The sequence below is a fragment of the Manduca sexta genome, chromosome 26, assembly GCF_014839805.1.
Source record: "Manduca sexta isolate Smith_Timp_Sample1 chromosome 26, JHU_Msex_v1.0, whole genome shotgun sequence".
In the NCBI taxonomy this organism is placed as follows: domain Eukaryota; kingdom Metazoa; phylum Arthropoda; class Insecta; order Lepidoptera; family Sphingidae; genus Manduca; species Manduca sexta.
Genome location: NC_051140.1, coordinates 4,132,821 through 4,154,121, shown reverse-complemented (window position 1 = coordinate 4,154,121; position 21,301 = coordinate 4,132,821). Strand labels below are relative to the sequence as shown.

The 21,301-nt window shown below is 36.6% G+C and overlaps 1 protein-coding gene across 1 annotated transcript in view; it reads right to left on the bottom strand.

The window, feature by feature from the left end:
* LOC115449840 (1-phosphatidylinositol 4,5-bisphosphate phosphodiesterase epsilon-1) overlaps positions 1-21,301 on the bottom strand; it is a gene marked incomplete in the record, with an annotated part of 44,250 nt that overhangs the window by 19,895 nt on the left and 3,054 nt on the right. The window contains 3 exon segments of the mRNA XM_037443083.1: positions 474-647; positions 13,553-13,698; positions 16,478-16,636. Coding sequence (XP_037298980.1) covers positions 474-647; positions 13,553-13,698; positions 16,478-16,636 — 479 coding nt within the window.

Genomic DNA, 21,301 nt, shown 5'->3' with positions numbered 1-21,301 from the left:
ATGTTATTGGTAATAAAAAATATTTTTTGAAAGTGTGGTTGGTGGGCCATGCCAGGGATGTGGGTCCTCAACATGGGTCGCCTAAGTTTATTAACATATTACTGTCTTATCATATGTTATTGGTAATAAAAAATATTTTTTGAAAGTGTGGTTGGTGGGCCATGCCAGGGATGTGGGTCCTCAACATGGGTCGCCTAAGTTTATTAACATATTACTGTCTTATCATATGTTATTGGTAATAAAAAATATTTTTTGAAAGTGTGGTTGGTGGGCCATGCCAGGGATGTGGGTCCTCAACATGGGTCGCCTAAGTTTATTAACATATTACTGTCTTATCATATGTTATTGGTAATTATTAATAAATACTTAATCTCTTCTCCGGTGACGGTATTTAATACTTTAATAACATATTAAGTAATTTATTCGCAATCCACAAGACAACCACCTTAAATATATTACGAATGTCTTCTTACCTTAATTCTCTAAGAAAAGCGCCGAAGAACGGTATTAGTCGACACTCGGGCATCGCTAGCGCTCTCCCTAGAGCGCGCTCGTACTCTGCAGAGAGCAGCGCAGCGGAGAGAAAGTTGAGGGCTGGCAGCGGCTCGTCCGAGAGACTGTGCCAAAACGCTTTCAGCTTGTTGGACCTGGAACAAGAAAGTTGTAAAAGGCTGGTCGTGAAGTGGTCCTCTAATAATATTCAGTGCATTTTTCTAGATTTTCAATCGCTTTGGCTGAGATTCCAGATGTCTGTTTGGTGTGTTGAACGCAATATGGTAAGTCCGATATTCTTCTGAATACACTCAATGCTCATTTTCACTGCTGGTATTTCACATTTTCTAGTGGAATCAAAAACCTATAACCCTAAATGAACAAGGTAAATCCTCTGGCCTTTTTTATACTGTTTATAATTCGTTTGAAATAATATCTGATGATTTTAGGTTTCTGTTCCACGAGACTAATCGGCGTGTAAAGCTACTTTTGACTGATTTTAATAAGTCCGTACACTTCTGTACGGCAATCTCAAAGCGAAGCGTAAGGCACGTATTTTTCCAAAATAAATTGGATTACATTTAGAAAGGCGTATTGTGATTCTCGACGATTTGAGCCTCCGAGCACGTGGTGCCGTTTCGGAGTCGGAGGTGCCAACAAAACGTGTCAGAGAATTAGTAATTGCTGAAAGTGACGTGAGTTTCTTTTGGAGTTGCAGTTATGAAACCGGTATACTGCCATACAAGGTTTAATATTCTCTTCAGTAGAGCAGCCCGTTTATACGAAGTTTTAAACAGCCCGACATAATTTTGGCGACTGGCTACAATCTCGCCAACAATACTCTTGAAGCCACTCCCCTTAACACTAAGTGCAGTAAGTTCACTTTAGAAAGTTGACTTTCTTAGTAGGGCCATGTATTTAAAACTCTGAGAATGCTGTTCTCTGCATGCGAGTTTGCTGTATGATGTGAACATGTCGCACGTATTGTTCGTACACGTAGAGATAACGGAGTTAAAAAGCTTTGCGTCGTTTCTGAACACTTTAAGAGTATTATATTATTTCAACTTATAATATTGTACGTTTTATGGGAGACCGCAAAGATGTATAGTTCTTGAGTGACTTGTAGTAATAGAAGAGAGAGAGCATTTGGTGCAACAAGTAAAAGATTTTAATAATTAAATGGGAACACTTTGTAAATCTTATAAAATAAAACAATATTTAATACCTCAAGTTTCAATTAATAAGTTGCAAGAGTTCGTAATTGTATTATTGTTCGCTTCCAGCCCTTTTGACATCGTTGTGACGCAAAAAAATATCCAAAATTATTCAACGCTTTCATTTAAAAGTCTCTCGCCTCGGTTTTGACAGTTTAATGAAGTAAAAGAATTTTTTGATTTATACACCGGCGACCGCAGATTAGTATGTAAATGGAGACTTTTGGAATCGACAGTGACCTCCAATCACACAAATGGCCTTAACCATGGCCTCAGAGTTTCGGCAGTTTATTTTTGTGGTAAATCTTTATAAGAATTAACAATTACCACGTTATAAATACATTTAGTTTGTTCAGTTTCAGAATATTCCAAATGAAACTTATGTAGAGTTTTATTATAAGGAGTACCTATAGGTTTTCCTACTTACGGACTAGTAATCATAGTATTATTATCGTCGGAACTACTATTCCGAAAAAATCTTTCGCTAATAGCGAGCTGCTTTGTTCCTGAATAGTACAGGCTTTTTATTCCGGAAACTTGAGTATTTGACAGCCGGCCTAGCACCGGCGATGATTCGGTTGTGAAATAGGCAATTGGTCAATGCTCGCGTGTGCCGCAAACAATCAGGGAAGTCAATCATACTTCTACCCAATATATGACATTTAAATCCACTACATAGGATTTTGTTAAACATTATTTATTTATAAGAGTGCTTTCGGACTGACATATTTCATGAAGCAACGTATAGTATCACGGACATCAAAATAAAACTGAATACTTTAAATAACTTGAGTTACAAATTGAGTATTATTAAAACAAATACGATAAATCTTACTTCTTACTATCTAATCTTACTTATTATAATATCATAAATGCGAAAATTGATCAAGATATTTAGATGTTTGCGTTAATTAGAAGTAACATAGAAACAACTGAAGGGATTTCGATGAAATTTCGCACACATAGGCTACGTGGGAAATGATGTTTCTTAAACTATTATTTTAAATATATGGCATTAGAGTCGTACGGTTTTGTTGGTAATTTTATAACAGGAAAGAATTTCGAGGCGGAGACAGCCCCGAACAGGACCTAATACGTACACTCTTGAAATTCGATAAAAATAGTTAATTTCTGTGTATTTTTTACATTATTACGTATCGTTTGGAGTTAAAAAAAAATACTTCTAACTATAATTTCTCTAACAGTTACGAAAAACTAAATAGAGATATTGTATTGTTTTTCTTTTGATTCAAATTATTGTATGGATTAAAAAACATTAATCTCCAGTGTGACCTTTATATTACCACACGCGGCCATTTGTAAATTAGGTCACATTCATTTCATGATTTGTTTATCCCTCTCTCCGTCCTTATCATCGGTAACATTTGTGGGACCCTCCTTGGCGTGACATCATATGTTTTGCAATGCTACATCCAGAACAAATGAAAACAGCACTTCAGAATCAGCGATTATTTTTTTGATAAAATCAACAAGGAATCGCGGCGGGCGCATTTAGGCTCAAATGCGATCGACGAGCGAGCCTATAGTATAACGAGCCGCTCGGTGCGGGAAAAATTCACCAACAAAACAAAATAAACCTTATAGGGCCACAGATAGATTTTAATTTATTCGTTAACATTTTACAGTTAAGTATTGTGGTTAATACTTTATATTTTGACATGTGACCCCTAGAAACTTTTGACTCGTCACATAATGTCACACTTCGTTGACCCCCTCCCGCCATTACCTATGGTGTGTGTGTGGACGGCCCCTATTACATATATACTACATTTACTTTATCCATCCGTTCAGTCGTTCCCAAAATGCTGAGGATCGTGACCGCAGTAGGCTGTCTATAAGCGATTTCCATCTGGTTATATCATCGGCGGCGTGAAATGCATCGTGCAGTTTGAGTTGCAAAGGTTTAGCCATTTGTTCACTCAATTTAGCCGGTAGTCTCCCACGAGGGCGCTTACCCTTCACTTTTACGGTCAATATTATATTTTTTTTAATTATTTTATAATATAAATTATGGCACGCTTTTTATCAGTAAACTCTTTGGTATGACAATTCAGGGGCTCTTGATAAGAGCTTGCAATAATTATAATAATAATGAAGAGAATTCCACATACAATTTTGAAACCATCACAACAAAATCGCAAGCACATTATTATTTTAGATAAGATCATGATGTTCATAAGAATATATTTTTCTTCGGTATCGAAAATATCTTTACCAATTTCGAAAAGGTTTCGGGGTCGTTCGGGTACCTCCCTAAGGTGTTCTACAACCCAATCCCCGTAACTTATGGTAGACCCTCTTTTTACACTTTGATCCAAGGGTTATATTTTGCAAAGTGCGTACAATCCTCATTTTTAAGTTCCGTACCTCAAAAAAAAAAACTCTTTGGGATCACTTCACTGTCCGTCTGTTAAGAACCTATTTCTTATAAACACGTGGAAGTATCAAGTTGATATTTATATATGAAATATTTGGGACTACGGTTTCTTTGAGCTGTGAAAAAATCAGACTTGTGTCAAGGTAATTAAAAAATATAACTGTTTATGTAGAATATTTAGCGATTTCACAAGGGAATCAAAACGTACTTACTTCCTTGACGTTGACCTAGAATATTGAAATGCAAGAAATAATCTCTTACAACAAATGTAGGAAAAAAATCCGGGAACCGTAAATATACTTATATTATACTTACTTTAATAAAAAAAAGGCGAATATACTATTACAAACTTATTATTTTCGGTTAATGCAATAACTTTTCTAGGAATCGAACGACAAAGTTAAGTTTTTAAGATTAAACTTACGTATTTAGATATCTTTCCTACGAGTTTGAACCTAACCTGCAGTACGCAAGTCTAGCTCACACTTGCCCAGGATTTTAATTGATATATTTCATTCAAGGCAGGAGACTTTTATAAAAAATCCCTATGTAGAATTCATTATTGCTTTATTACCAACTAGTTTTGACCTCGCATGCCTTTTTTATTGACTGACTCGGTGGCATAGTTACGGTACGACTAATGTGCTGAGATCTCGGGTTTCTTTCCCGGGTCGGGCAAAGTGATATTGCGTATTTCTACTCAGTATCAGCTCGAAGTTCACAATATATGCTCGATATGGCGATAGACTCGCCTCCTATTACGTTATAGGCCGGAGTACACACGACGAAAAGAGGGTGCATCAGTTGCACCTCTGCCTACCCTTCAGGGATAAACGGCGTAATAATGTGTGTGATAAACATGTATGTATAGGTCAAACTTTAGCAGTAGTTGGTTTCAAAGGGAGTAAGTACTAAAAGCCTATACTACGGATTAATAAGGTTACGGGGGGACATAGTTAGGACATTTGACTCGGGGGTCAAAGTGTAATCTAATATATTAATTTGAAATTAAAAATAATAATGTATCTGCACAACTAGAACTAAACTATAATCAATACCTTAACTCCATAGTATGACGCAATTCACATACGGGGTTTAGCGTTTCATCACAGACTTTGGAGGTGCAACGTCAGACATGATGAGTTATCCGTTATAGCTTGCACTAATAGGGTAGTTTCCTAGGTTTGATTTAGTTTATTGTTTTATATGTAACAGAAAATTATGTGAAAAAGAAATTCATCTGTGAAAGCAGCATCCAAATTTGTTTAAAAAAAAGCTGTAGTAGTGGGGATATCGCGCTGTCCTTTTTTCACTCATGGAGCGTTAGGGCCGGTGGCACTGGGTGACGTCACATTTTACTATTACTGTAATTTGACAGCTTACCTTTCCACCAAATTTCAAAGCTTTATAACTCATTTACTAATACGTGAATTTTGAAAAATCTTTTTGCGATAGATTGTGGATAAAATACAATTTGATAAATGTAATTAAAAAGGTGTCAACTACCCTACTGCATCATAGTATAACCTCAAAATATTTCTCACTATATAATATAGCATAAAATGACGTTTGAGGACAAGAGGCTCCTTGCCCTGGATGCGTCCCCGTAGAACGGACGCTCTATGTCATCTGTCATACGTAATGATAAGGGTCTGAGTGCTGTCATGTTAATGTGGGCTGTATGACTGGCTAATTCGGACTTGATTTTAGTGAAATCTTTCCGGTGATGGATTAAGCAAGACAACTGAGAAGTTAGGTCTTCATGGAATCTGGGCACAAACTCTCTGTAGAATATATTGATGTTATATTATGTCACGTATAATTTATGTAGGTATAGTTAGTTATACATTAATATCTCGCATTGTATTACAAAGTGATAGGCGCCAATATGGCAAATTTTCACAATGTTAAGATACCCTTTTGCTCTTCTTCTACTTTCATCAAGCTGTGGGTTCCAATCCTTTACAAATGGTTTGTGTAATAAAAACCCACATGCATATCGACCATACCTGGGAATGGAGTATGCGTCATTCCAAGTTTTCCTAGTAGGTATGGTGCAGTTATAAATTATAGATAGCGTATGATGCTACTAAACAAAAAAGTATGTCTAGTAAGTATACAAAAAATAAATAACGCAAACAAAAGATTTAGATTCAACTTTTTTTTTAATGCCTACTTAATTTTTTGTGTAAAAAGTTTTATAATATGTAGATATTTTATAATTTTGAAACTTTTTTTTTAAAAACCAAAATAAATAAAACGTGATGTAATTTTGCATTATTGATATCAACGCCTGACGAAACAAAGAGGTGGCTTGAGGTTTTTTTTTTTTTTTTTTTTTTTACGTAGCTAAATCATCAGTTGACTATCTCCCGCCTTGGGATGGGCGGGAGGGCGTGTCAGACTTTTACTGACTAAAAACCTACGGTGTTCCCATCCTTTGCCTATGTGCCTAGGTCCAAGATCCGGTGGCATTGAGACCTAGGCAGGCACCGGCCCTAAAGGGCCCCGCAAATCACACTGACACTGCTATTCGAGGCGCGCGTGGAACACTACGCGCCGTACACACGGGCCGTTGGGGTGTTTCGGGCGACGAGCTACCCAATGCTCGTCACCCGACGGTCCGCGCCTACGGAGGCCGACGATCCTCAGCAGACGTTCGACGCCCGCGTCTTGTGCATCTGCCGTGGCGGATGGGACGTTGGGCGCTTTGGCGCCGTATCCGTTCCGCCACCTCCTTTGCGAGCATCACGTCCTCGCAGAAGGAGGTGACTGCGTCCCACTCTCTCTCGCCCCGGAGCATGGCTTCTACCAGGCCCCGACGCGTGAGGTCTCCGCCACCGATGGCCGTTGTGAGAACACGGCGGTGCTCAGCCCAAGCTGGGCACACCTCCAACGTATGCTCCACCGTGTCCTCCGGCCGATCCGCACAGTAAAAACACGCGGGCGTATCCTCCACCCGGATCCGATACAGGTACCTGCCGAAGCAGCCGTGACCGGTCAGTACCTGCGTCGTCCGGAATGAGAGGACGCCGTGACGTCTCGTCAGCCACACCTCGAAGAGGGGACTTACCGCCGCTATCGTGGCGTGCCCAGCCAAGGGTTGCGACAGTCGTTGTCGCCATTCCGCCATGAGGTTCTGCCGGAGCTCCGTCCGCCGCGCGGCAATTTGTCGCGGTAGCTTGTGAGCGGAGCTTCGCCCCGGCTCTGCGCCTCCCCGCGCCACATATACAGTGACGCAAGGACCTTCGCCTCGAGACCCCATGGCGGTAGTCCGGCAGTGGCTTGAGGTTGAGTGACATTTACGGCGAACACACGTCCATAAATGCTCGGACTTTTTTTCGCGGGATAAATCGTTTTAAGTTTACCTACCTTCTCGGCCCCATGGGAGGAGGAATCGCTATGGTACCCGAATATGTCGCCTGATCGAGTGTCACAGTATGGACTGGCACTAATAAAATAGGTTGTCGATAAAGGAAGGCGGGAGTCTGTGTTCGGTTTACTTCATGCTCTACTATACATTCAAATGATTTGATAAATCTGAAGCTAGCTGCGGCTCATGGAGGCGCGCAGTTATAGTTCTCATAAATAAATTACGTTACTAAGGTAACTAAGCTTTACTCATTATTCTGAGGAGTATCATGAGGCAAAGATGGCGGGTGAAAGGATGATCTTCAGACCGAATAATAATTATTATAATTCAATCAAATTTCGCAATCGCGGCTCTGTTAAATATCTTTCACGTTTTTATAAAAAGGACGTTTTATTTACTTTGACGTACAACTGAAGCGCTGTAAAGGGTACCGACTCGTAGGGCCTTTATACTTAAAAGCATTTCCTTCACTTCCAAATTGAGGTATAATATGTACGAGTAGATATGAGTATATGGAGTCTGTTAACACGGATATTGTATGTAGTTTCGGGGCCAAGATCGAGAGCAATCAACTTTAATGAGAATCTACTCGTACTACACATATGGCGGGCGGCAACAGAGATTAAACCTATCCGCCAACTGCAATTTGCTATTATAATAAATAGTCAACAAATATATGTTTTGAATGAGATTGTGTGATATTTGACGATATTTACATTCGTTTTCAATGAGCGAACTCAATCTCAATGTTCAATCCAATTCCGAGAATGAACCAATCAAATTAACTCATTTGTAAGGATGTCAAAAAACATTGTTCTGATTGGTCCATTTTGAAGATAGATTGAAAAAGACGTTTGCGATTGTTTGTTGAAAATGGCGGTTAGACGTATTGTCCTTTAGATACAAGTAATAGATATTTTAGTGTACCTATTACTAGGACATATTTCACTGGTATTAAACAATACTATGAAATAACTTGACTATCTCAAAATTACATATTAAAATTATGAGTCACTAACTATTTGTTAAGGACCACATTAGTGATGGACGCCTGTGTATTACAATATGACATTTTTCATCCCGGAAAATTGCCAGGCACCCAAGGGATCTCGTTCAAACCGGGAACAATTAGATGGAGCTATAAATTTTTATTCACCAAAGGGTGCGTCATTTGTTACAATTTAAGAGAAAAAAATGTCCTTCTAACATGATATATGAGTTTTTGGTTAATTTCTCGTTTACACGAATTGTTATTATATACTGTATAGCATTTTAATTGTATATTATTTTAATAATCTAAATTCTAAACTCATGCAAATAAGGAAAACGAATGAGGTAAGGTAATGGGCAACATTTGACACCTGTTTTAAAAACTAGAATATTCATTTCTATCCTAAACTGGGTTTTGCTTTCCTTTCCTCGAAAAAGAGTCCCGCCGTATATTTTTTGGGATAAAAGTATCAAGTTAATTCGGGGCATGACCTATATGTATATATATGTACCTTTTATCCAAATCCATTTCGCGCAGTCTACTTTGACCTCTTCCAAACATAATTAACTTTCGCATTAAGTACCATTAAAAGGGTTATTACTTAGTTTTAGAAATAGTAACAAACCTTAATGAGTGCATTTTACGTTCAACACAAATAAATAAACACAATTTTGAGTCGTTTCTTTCATATGTAAGTCTAGCTTATATTATAAAAGCGAAGGTTTGAGATAATGTTTGAATGTTGGATGTTTGTTAGAAATAAATGCAAAAACCGCTGGACAGATTTGGATGACATTTGGCCCACGGGTTGATCATGTCCTGGATTAACACACAGGGCCTTATCCCGGTTATTTCCTCTCATGAGAAATAGTGGAATCATTTAAAATGGATGGTACTGGCGTCGTATAAGTGACACGATAAACCGATACAGTATTTTAAGGACTTTTGTAGTGGGTAACACTCTTCACGCGAGCAATGCCGCGAGCAACGCCTAGTAAATCATAATATTTTGTAGCTTAGTTAACAGAAAGTAAATTAACACATGTAAGAGTAAATTAATATTTGTATTTATTGTCTAAGAGCTGCACATAAGAGGTTACATATGTGATTTAGTTAATGGTACATTACCAACTACATAAATATATATTCCTGCAATTTGTGTTTCAGAATCTTTTAGATAAGGTAGATATTTAAAGGTCTTCAAATATATTTTTTATACCATAAGTTTATAAGAAATAAAACAATTTTGCGGATTTTATCGGTACGGACTTACCCGCCCCGTGACAACGAAGCGAAGTCTTCAAAAAGTGTGGAAAATTATAATAAAAAAACCGCGATAAAATGCAAAATAGTTTTATTTCATTGTCTAACATGCGCGTTATATATGTTTATTACTGTATGCTTTTAGTAAAGACATAGTTTATATAATTATAAAGAAAAAAAATTTAAATTGCTCTCAGGCAAAGAAAAAACTTGTAAAACAATTAAGTAACCTTTTCGTTACAACACTATAAAATAAATCGCATAGACCTCAAAGGATAAAGGCAAAGGTAAATCGTTGTGCGTAAAACCCATAAAACTCTATAAGGATAAAGAGTTGTCGTAACACACTGATCCCTCGTACGGGAGGTGTTATTGCGTATATTTTTCAAGTTTATATTCATAATATAAGCTCAAAGGTCCAGTTGTATCGTTATGTAGCATATGGTGGATAAGTTCTTAATAGGGTTTACGTCCTTATTTCCATTGGTTATAACAGTCATAGACATTCGTAACAGTAATGGTTTCTTTGAAAAGAATCCGGGTTAAACATAGACTTCTTTTTCATCCAGAGAAATACATCTCCAAAAAGCACGAAAGTACAGACAACATTTGTTTTTATTTCTGTTACGGAGAGTTCATTTAATTTTGCGCCCCTGGAAAACATTCCATTTCATTCAAATGTCCGGGGTTTTCGCTGTATCTGTACGATGCGGGGCAATTTGCGTGATGACAGGCTTACCCTACTGTGATAGGATGGACGTGTCGAGCTCTCGGACTATATCTCCCGACACATGCCGAATGCATAACAAGCCGGGCTTTTAATAAACCAGCAGTTTTCGACCGTTTCATATCGTATTCAAGATCACCCCTCAGGGTGGACAGTGAATGAGGTCACCTACTTGAGCACGTGGGTTTGGGTGTAATGACTGTGATAAAACTGTTTATTGATGTTCCGAGCCGGCATAACAATGACGACTGTTGATAGAGTCCTATTTCTCTAGTAAATTGAAGGGCGTGCGTGGAATGCGTAACGTGAAAATAGGTTGTTTTAAACTAAGGTATATAAATCGTGAGGGATCGATAACGCTAATTGGTAGCAGACATTAAAAAAATAAGGTCATCGCATTTAGGATAATGGTATGGAATACCACAAACTATTACAATTAAGTACTATTGCGTAGTTCTTTTTTAGAATCAATTGTAGGTAATTAGCAACAATTGATTCTAAAAGTTACAGTTTACGAGCTTAATTAAACAACTAGGTTCTTCTTCTTTTAAACTCTTCGTTCTTCTCAACCTCGATCTCTTCTCAACGTAGATGCAAGCACTGTCAGCAAGTAGTTTCCGCCGGCCTACAGACTACAAACAGCTGAAGGCCGAAAGAAACCCCTGCCGACTGAACTTAGTAGTCTTCTTATATGTTCTTGGTTCTGCTATTCTTCTTGCGATTGTGATTTTTCATCTACTATGAATTTACCTCTATCATTTACAATTAGGATTATAGTTCTTCATCCTTCTATTCTTCTAGAAGTTATAATTCTTCATCTACTATGAATTTACTTCTATAATTGAGAACTAGGATAATATGTACTAGTATGATGTTAGCATCATTTTATTAAATAGACGTAAGCGTGAACAAGACTTTAGAATTTAAACATGTAACATGAAGGCCCGAGAATCCTCACAAAGTTCAACAAAAGCCATACATAATATAATCACGCTTCGTTGGTCCATAAGAGTGGGATGATGGAAAGAAATATACTGTGGGTCAAGTGCGCGTAGCTGAAAGTATTTGTAGTGGAATGGGTGTACGGAAATTTCAACAAATATAGAGGTATGTTATTAAACTATTAAGATTTTTTTGGAGGTTTGTAGATTTAACTTCATGGAGGACACTACAGAAGCAGCATATGCTGGCTGAGGATTGGACGGCTGTGGGTTCGTTTCTCAGGTAGACCTACCCTTTGTGAGTTTTCCAAATTCGATTTCCCCTAAACGTGGTTAATGTTGAGAAGAACAAAGTCAAATGATTTGTATTCCATTAACCTCACAAAAAATAGGATAAAAAGGTGTAATACAGAGGGGCTCGTAACTTCAAAACACAGTAAGACTACATTAAGCCAAAACTAGCTTTTAAACATTATAGGTTCAGAGAGCGCGTTGAACCATTGAGCACATTTAAAAGCCACTTTCGGTTAAGCCGAGTTAAATATTTTATTACGTTTATATTACACCTACCCACGACAACTAGTATTAAATAAATTTTCTGTTTGAGGAGACTGGGCTGAAGGCAGCACACTTAAACAAGCTATTCTTATAATATTAATGGTTTTGGGTAGGTAGTAAAGGAAAACCTCGGCAATTATTGATACTGCCTGTGTAAAAATTCGTTCATATAATAATGCCTTTGACAGTAGGAAGTAATGTAGACTCCTAATAATGAAATAGTTTTCAGAATTGGAAATTTTAGACATCGTTTCAAAGATTGTCGAGTTTGTATTACAAATAAATAAAAATCTTTCATATATTAAAATAAATAAATATACCATGAGTAACAGGTACATCGTCCAACATACAGATTGCGTACACAATAAAGAATATCGTCGTATACAAGTACAAAACTATACAAAGGCGTACATAAACATTGTTTAGAATTTTCGCTAAGCTTTATTCTAATGACGTCACTGCCATTACACAAATAAAAATGGATTATTATAATAAATGAACATTTTGCGGATCGTTTCACTAAACTATGTCTGAAATTTAAGCAATCTTCGTGTAATGATGACTACGCAAAACTGAACTCCTTATTTAATTTACTATTTTATTGGTGAAAACTGGTTTTAATTATTATGATAGAACAATTTTAGGCACTCTTTTTATACTGGTACGGCAAAATGAACCCACTGGGCCTGGTGGTAATTAGGGTGGGGTCAAATAGAATGTCGACTGACGAGAGATGATTACCCCTCGGCAATCGATACAATTATGCCGGCCTATAGGCTGATTCCGGAACACGACACTCTTACGTGGGCCACTATGACGGGTTTTAACACCTTGTGTACCGTGGTCGCTATCCGGGCGGATATAATATATCTTACCTCCACCGTTTTGTATGAATTCTTATTAGAATATGCTTTTAACGGAGATCTAAGTTTTTAGTACCATTACGGTAATTTCAATAATAATACGCTTAGATCATAAACTATATTTCATTGTGAGCGGGAACGTTCGCAGATTAAAGGTAATAGCGTGGCGTAAAATTACCTCCGAGCAATAGTGCGATGAAACCTAGCGCACAGGCAGAGAATAAATGAAACAATTTTTACATCAATGACTTAAAACACTAGGCAACTGATCGGGAAACGCATACCTGTATTTCTTACGCATGATATGAAGGCGTAATATCTAATAATCCGGTAACTAGGACCAATAAAACAAGAGAATTATCGGCCGCTATCGTACTTTTCTGATAACTTCCACTTGGATGCTAGGCTTCTGTCTTCCTTGCAGTGGATTGCAATTACCCAGCTCAAGGAAACCTTTAAGAGTAGCCTCATGAACATATTTCACTTTAATTTGAAATAAACTATTTTGTAGAAGGAGCCTTATTGCTTAGTGCTTAACTAATTATTATTACAGTAACATCTCTTCGTTAATACGAAAATTTACATAGATTTCTCTCTTACTTAAAAAAATGAAGTAAATCACTGGTTAAAAGCATTTTTCTATGGTCCAATGCTGGAAAAAGCATAAAAAAATAGTTCTTATGAATAGCGAAATTAAGAATGAAATCGTAGAAGCAGATACAAGAAACTCACTTGAGTCCGGCCACGATCTCCATGGCTCCGTTGAAGTTGCCGATGTTCCAGCAAGTGAGCGCAACCCTGAGCACGCACACCAGCGCCGCCCTCCGCTCTTCTGCTGTCGAGTGAGAGAGGATCAGCTCTGTCACCCACGCGGACACCTTAAGGAACATAATTTATTTTTATATTTCACACCGTAAAGTGACTAATGCTTGTTTCTGCAATACCATCAGTACGTGACATTCAACCTCGGAAACTTCACATTAACAAATTAATTTGTTAAATACTAATATACGGAAACAGTATATTTCGAGTTCCATTTCTGGTGGAGTCGAACATATGAGATAGGCTTTTACTTCCTTGTTATAATGAATTAATTGTACCCTCCGCGCGGGAGGGATTATAAATACGAGTGTGAGTGAGGTGTTATATTAAGTAGGCAGCAACAGCCCTAAACATATTAAGCTCATTTGAATAGTTATATTCTACATCAGATTCAAAATCGTTTCCTACCAAAATTGGAACAGAAGCAATTACTCTCTTCGCTCTAACATCGTTATATAGTTTGGGAAATAATTGAAGTCTTATAAAGATAAAAAGTCTACTGCCTCTGTGTCGTAGTCGTATTGCGTACACGCTACAATTGTCGTAATCTGTGTCAAGTCCATTCCCCAGGACAGGCAAAGCTATATTAGGTTTTACTTGTATCACTCCCCATTCTGAAGTCATGTCCCGTAACTGATAATATATTCACCCGGTATATAAGAATTAACAAAGCTGGCGAAATGTGGGTGTTACACTTCTGCCTACGCCTGGGCATAAAAATAGGCATAATCTTATTAAACATAATAACAAACAAGATTTTATAATTATTGTCTTCGTAAATATGAATGCTTATAGCTTTATAAAAATATATTTTTTAGTTATTGAAACATTTCAATAAAAACAATCTTTTCCAATTATTTTAACTTTAAAAGAAAAATCAGTTTGCAAAAAGTGGTTTATGCTACAACAAATCATCAACAGCCAACGTTTATTTTGTAAAGCCAACTTTGCAAGTAAAGTTATCTACATTTTAAAGTGTTTTAAAGTCTATAAATAATTTATATGTTTCGTACGTATAAAGTACTGCTTAGAGATGTTAAATATTGAAGGACCTGAAAAGTCTTAGTATAACGCAGTAAGGACATAAAAGTCGTCCGCCGAAGACAATAAGTCTATTCCTATATCATTCCCATACATTACTTCGCTTACTATTAGTGTTGACAATTGTAGAGGAACATCTTGTCCATTCACATAGTATTAAAACTCACATACTTATATGTTTCAATAATCAAAATTCTTTAAATTAGTTAATAATGTAAAAAATATGGCAATTAATATTTCGTTTTATTTATATTGTTATGATATCAACCTAATTAATTTATTCATAACATGAGTATGGTTTTGTATTTTGTAACAGTTCCGAGGCTACGCCTCGAGCGGGATCTAAGCATCATCACGTTGAACACATGGTGAAAACCGTCAAGGATATATTGTGTCTTTGCATTGGGAGTAGTTTATGTTATGCTGTGGAAGTATTCATGTATTGAGTGACAACCACTATACATTAAGGTGTTTGCTTTTAACAGCACTTTGAATATGGAATGCTTTTGTAAACTAATATGGCCAGTATGACTACATACTCTTTGAATGTGGCGAGACATTATTGGAACAACAATGAAGTAATTAATTGTATTGTGAAATGCACATTATTATAGATTGTAATACTGGTATGGTGGAAGTACATGGACTGGAGTCCTGAATCTGCTGCTCGATTATAATTTTGTACAAGTAGAAGCGTGATGATTGTAATTAAATGAATCCAATGAATACTTTGTTTTATTGCCCGCATTAACTACGGAAATTCCAAGATGTAAAGATATAAGCCGCCATATTTATTCCGTGTGCTAAGTTGTGGTTATTTTATTATGACATACCAAGACTTAAACATTTTTTTTATAAATATGAGTTTTAAGCTAAATATACGTTTTACTGTAGTCTTCTTTCAAATATTTTAGGCAAGTTGAAATATCTACATAGCCTTACAATATGACGTCATAATGATACGTGTTAATAAAGATAGTGACATCATCCCACATTATCCTTCATACATCACGTGTTGGATCGTGTTGACGGGATAATAATGGGGTTTATAGGCTAAGATAGTTTTATGGATATGTATGTACCTTATATATAAATATTTTTTATTTTGTACATACATAAATCGAGGGTGTTATGCCTGAAGGGTTGGCAGGACTCACTAATGCACTCACATAACCGAGCTTGCAATATTTCCGCCTCACTGTGGTAGGAGGTGATAAGCTAATCGCCATATCGCATATATTATCAGCAATAAATTAATAAAAAAACTTATTATCAAAACTTTGGTAATGAAGAGGTCTAGAAGTATAACATCGGAGATTATAATAAAGACGTAACATTAATTTCAAGTTAATTTAATTGATGTTGTAGTCACAATGTTAGTGTGTAATTATTTGTTTACTTCAGTCAATTGGCTAAAATATATATTTAATATACGTTGTATGACACGTCAATGTAAAGCACTATTAAATAATAATACTATCTGCAATATAATTCGGGGATATCTAAACATTTCACATGCGTTTCGTGCGTATGTCAACTCATGATTGGAATCTCATTTGCATCGAAATTAAAGTAACATAATTACTAGAAGTCTGAATTAAATTGCGACCTTGGCATGATAATTTAAGTTTCAAATTATTACCTAATTAAAATACATTCATGCTTAAATTGAATAGTCTTAATATATTTTACTTTTATGGTCACGCACTGACCAAAAACAAATTAAAAAAAAAAACTAATAAAATTTAGTAATACTATCACATTGATGATGATATTCGTAGTATTTTATCATACCTCGTTGAACCTCCTTATGAGCGCTCTGACAGTGCTCTTGGTCTGTTGCGTGTGTGTAGGGGGAGTCCTTCGGATCATGTGGCGCTCGCTCACGGCGCCCAGCACGCCCTCGCCGCCCAGGTCCAGCGTCACCTGCCGCAGGTAGTCTATGGGGGGCACCTAGAAATACATACAGGGTCATAATATTTTCGTATATAGCAAGACGCAACCATATTATGGTATAAAACTGAGTTTTGGGAATCTAAAAGGCCACGTTTAAGTGAATATCCTTATAAAAGTATAAAAAAATACATCTTGTAAAAACAAATGAATGTTCCATGTCTATTCTTAGTATTTCAGGTCAACATTTCTCAAACTTTAAATATTAGAGAATATTGGGCGGGCCCTGAAAAATGTGACAATACATCGACCAGAATGGAAGTTTTTTTTTGGTGGGTTGCGGTCCAATCAACTGCGAAAGCCACTGTTCAAAATATATGTATAAATATAGTTGTCCAAATCGATTGTCATGTCTCCCCAGGAGAAATATATTTACTATCAATCCCTGTTTAAAGTCGTTAGAAGATGCCAGATAATAAGTTTCTTAGCCATGGTACTCAAAATTGTTGACCAAAGTAGACAAATTGCATGGCTAATCGTAGTGTGCTGAAATTAGCACACACACTACAGCCAAACTTAAAAAAATATTCCACTACCAAGAATATTAGTTGGTTACTAAGACGCGTACACATTATGAACTCTTAATATTCTGAGCGTCCCAGTATGTCCCGAAGTTCAGTACAGGTGAGTGTCGAAAGTCTATAAAGGGCCATTTGCCTTGGAGTCGCGCGGGGCCGCAGAGAGCAGTGCACGACAAATTGTTAGTGGAGTCCGCAATTAAACTACTTTGTGCAGAAGGGAGTCAAGATAATGGATTATTCTAGTTTTCACAGTTTAGAGTTAGGCAAGCAAATGTGGATGTTAGAATTATAATTGTGTACACATTTTTTTTCATTCTAGTATAACACTTTATCAGTCTTACTTATAACCTTGTTTTAGCGTTAAATGGTGGTTAAGAATTGCTTAAATTGTTGTCAAAAACATCACCGGTTTCCTAGTTTAAACCTTATTAAGAGGCAAGTTGGCGGGTTTTGACTTACAGCTGATCAAATAATTAATTTGTGTTTTAACTAAACATAGCTTGGCGAACTTTTCATAAGTAATACTTTATGTCTCTAATACTGTTCTGCCAATATTTTCTTGACAGCTGCTGTATACGCATACTCAATTTTTTACATCCGTGATAGACATTCACGTAAGATTTGTATAAGTATAAGCAAATGGCGATGTTTATAATGTGTAGGGCCCGGAGTTCGAAAATACTAATCACACTGGATGGACAATTTTATTTACCTATATGTTTCAAATATAATACAGGTATAAATAAAAGATTTTTTCTTCATCGTATGAAATCCGATTAGAGATGTATTAAACCAGTACGTACTCAATTACCATTTTTATTGGTACCGTTCAGGTTTCCGGTTAAGATAGGCCTGTATCCCGTAAATATATATACAATTTCTTTACCAATATGACACAAATAACTAAAGTAACACCATACCAACTTTTAATGTGTAACTATGGATCGTGTTTTGTGGCCACTGCATTATTTGCAGTTTATGCAAATTTTCATGACCTCACACTGTGGGGTAATAGTATGAATACTTTCATAAAATGTAAATATAGTTGCCTACTTGGTTCTTTATTGCACGATGTCGTCGCGCCGGTCAATATACTGAATGCAATAAAAAGATTTATGGATGCTTTTACCCACATATTGGATGTTACTTTGCACAACAAGGGATGAAGGGGGAAGAGGTTCATAAGTTTTATATTCATTAACAAATTGAGTATAAAATAGCTGTTTATTGGCCTAGGTCAATTTTTCTCCCGCGCATCAACATTATTTTCATTATACGGAAAATAAAATGCAAGAAATTAGAAATTTATTTGACAAAAGGTGTGTAAGTTTTTTTTTCACAATAAAAATGTTTTACAAGGCCACAAGTATTTATTCTATATATGTTTAAGTCTTTGTGTGTGTTTGTGTTTATGCGGTCGTATGAAAGCACATAATATGATATGTTAACGAAAATACTTAACCACTCGCACGTGTAGAGACATAAAATGCGAGAGATCAACCTCACACTGACGCAATTCTGAACTTTTAAATATTTTCAGTAAGTTTAGAAGAAATTATAATCCGCCGATCGCCCTCATCAAAAAGAATTATTCACTGAGTGATCACTAACCAATAGTTATCAAGTAATTCCCGATTCATTCCACAATCCGCCATTATAAATGTAGAGTTGATTGTGTATTTGATGTAATGTATGGGAGTCGCAACTCTAGCTATAATGAAACTCCAAAGATGGCACTGTATATATTGTATATTTCAAAACTCCAGAGTACGTTTAATACACAGAGGCGTACTTAGATGGTAATAGTAACAAATCGTAAGACGTACTAATTAAACAAAGACGCGCGTTGCTTTTATACGGAAGGTATGGTGTGACACAGCGTTCTCGCACAACTACGCACGTGCACTTACATAGCTGCGCAAGTGTGTGTGTCCCAACACCATTCCCCCCTTTTACAAAAAATAACGCAACGCATAAAATCAATTTTATAAAAAGAAGTAACTACACATAAGTACAATAAAAACAATATGTGACGAGTACAAATTCATCGCTGACTAATAATAACGCTAGACACTGGACACTGATGCTGTTGTTGAACATTGCGATAAGTTCGACGCGTCAACAGGATACAGCTCGTATTACGCGTAGCTGTCTGCAGGTGGCGAGGTGTTTGTTTTCGTTGCAGCGATTGATACCTCTTTTCTTAACCACTTTTAACTTTGCGTCGACATTGTAACCACACTGTAGTAACTAACACGATGACTAGCAGTGATGCTATGACGATCAATGTTATGTTAAATTGATTAACTTGCGTTTCAACTGCGCTATTCTGGGCTATAACTACTTCTTCTTTACTATAAGTTTTGCCCATTGTTACGATTATTCATAAAGTGTGGATTGTCCGCGAGGTCTATAACGTATGAAGTTATAGCGCTATAAATGCTTCTTATACCTTATGACAATGTCCAAGTAAGCAAATAAAATGTTACAAATAATTTAAAATCTAGGTCATCGTTACGCAGTTTGTTCGCGATGGGTAACATTTGACAAAGCAATTTGTTTTAAAATAATTCAAAGTTATAACGTTAATATTATAAAAGACATAAAATGTGTACAAAAACTGTCCATCACGAACGCTTTGCTGATCGAGCAGAAACATGAGCAGGCATGTACTCGACTCGATACCGTGCGTTGTTTACGATCTGATGCAATAGTAATGATTCGAAGAATTGTTTTGCACATGATAAATTTTGTAAAATATAAACACTGTGTATATGAACAAAAAGAAAAAAAAAATGTAAGAATAAAGTAAAAATATGTAAAAAATGTATATGCTTATATATAATGTGAGTCCTAATGAATCCATAAATCTTACAGGAATATTGATTACTCGACCACTTGTAGTAATATGTTGTTGCCTGTCCGGAGGTTGTGCCAAAAAATAGATGTTATAACTTCCTTGGGCATGTGTCGTCGCTCACCTTCTGCGGTGCTAAGGTGGCTTCAATCCGGATGAACCAGGCGCGAGGTTCATCTACCCAGAAGTCAGGAATACGCGCCTGAACGGACACTCCCAGTAGATCCGTTTCTTGAGTCTGTGTATTTGGAGCTTTGGTTGCCATCTTGAAGATCACGTCGGGGTCACCAATGTAGAGTTGATTGTGTATTTGATGTAATGTATGGGAGTCGCAACTCTAGCTATAATGAAACTCCAAAGATGGCACTGTATATATTGTATATTTCAAAACTCCAGAGTACGTTTAATACACAGAGGCGTACTTAGATGGTAATAGTAACAAATCGTAAGACGTACTAATTAAACAAAGACGCGCGTTGCTTTTATACGGAAGGTATGGTGTGACACAGCGTTCTCGCACAACTACGCACGTGCACTTACATAGCTGCGCAAGTGTGTGTGTCCCAACAATAAATAAAACTTACTTTCATCTATATCTACAAATACTATTGTAGATATAGATGAAAGTAAGTTTTATTTGTTTATAAACTTAACTACTTAATATCTCAACACGGAAATCGAATTGGCGACCGTTGTCTGATACCCGCTTCGCTAACATACACCTCGCCATTGTGAAAGTTAGTACGGAAACTGTAACTCAAGATTTATGACTTTGTGAAATTTATATTAAACGCAGCAAGTCAGAACAACGGATCGTTTTATAAAACTAAGCCGGGCTTCTGAGTACACTCTAAAACGATCCTTTCCAGTTTCAAGAAAACATTTTATAAAAAGTGGTATTTTATCTCAAGAAGCGGGATAAATGATGATATATTCACCCATTTTATACCGAAAGACAGGCAGAAGAGATAAATAACAGGTCCGCCTGTTTTTATAATATACATGAAAATACTTGGATCCGCCTGTCTAGTGTCGAGTGACCATTCTAGCATAAGCAATACAGACAGATACCTACACGTTTCTTTACAATGAAGAATACTATAATGTCTCAACCACACAAAGACAAGTTCTATTATTTCTAAAATAATGGCGTATAACGTGATCTCGTATACTCGCAGCACTCTTCTAAACGAACAAAAAAATTCTGTGCCTTGCGCCGCACGTGTTCTCCATAATGGTTGCCATTTCTTGTACAATGTTTTGACCTAGTTCGGAAAAAATACTTAG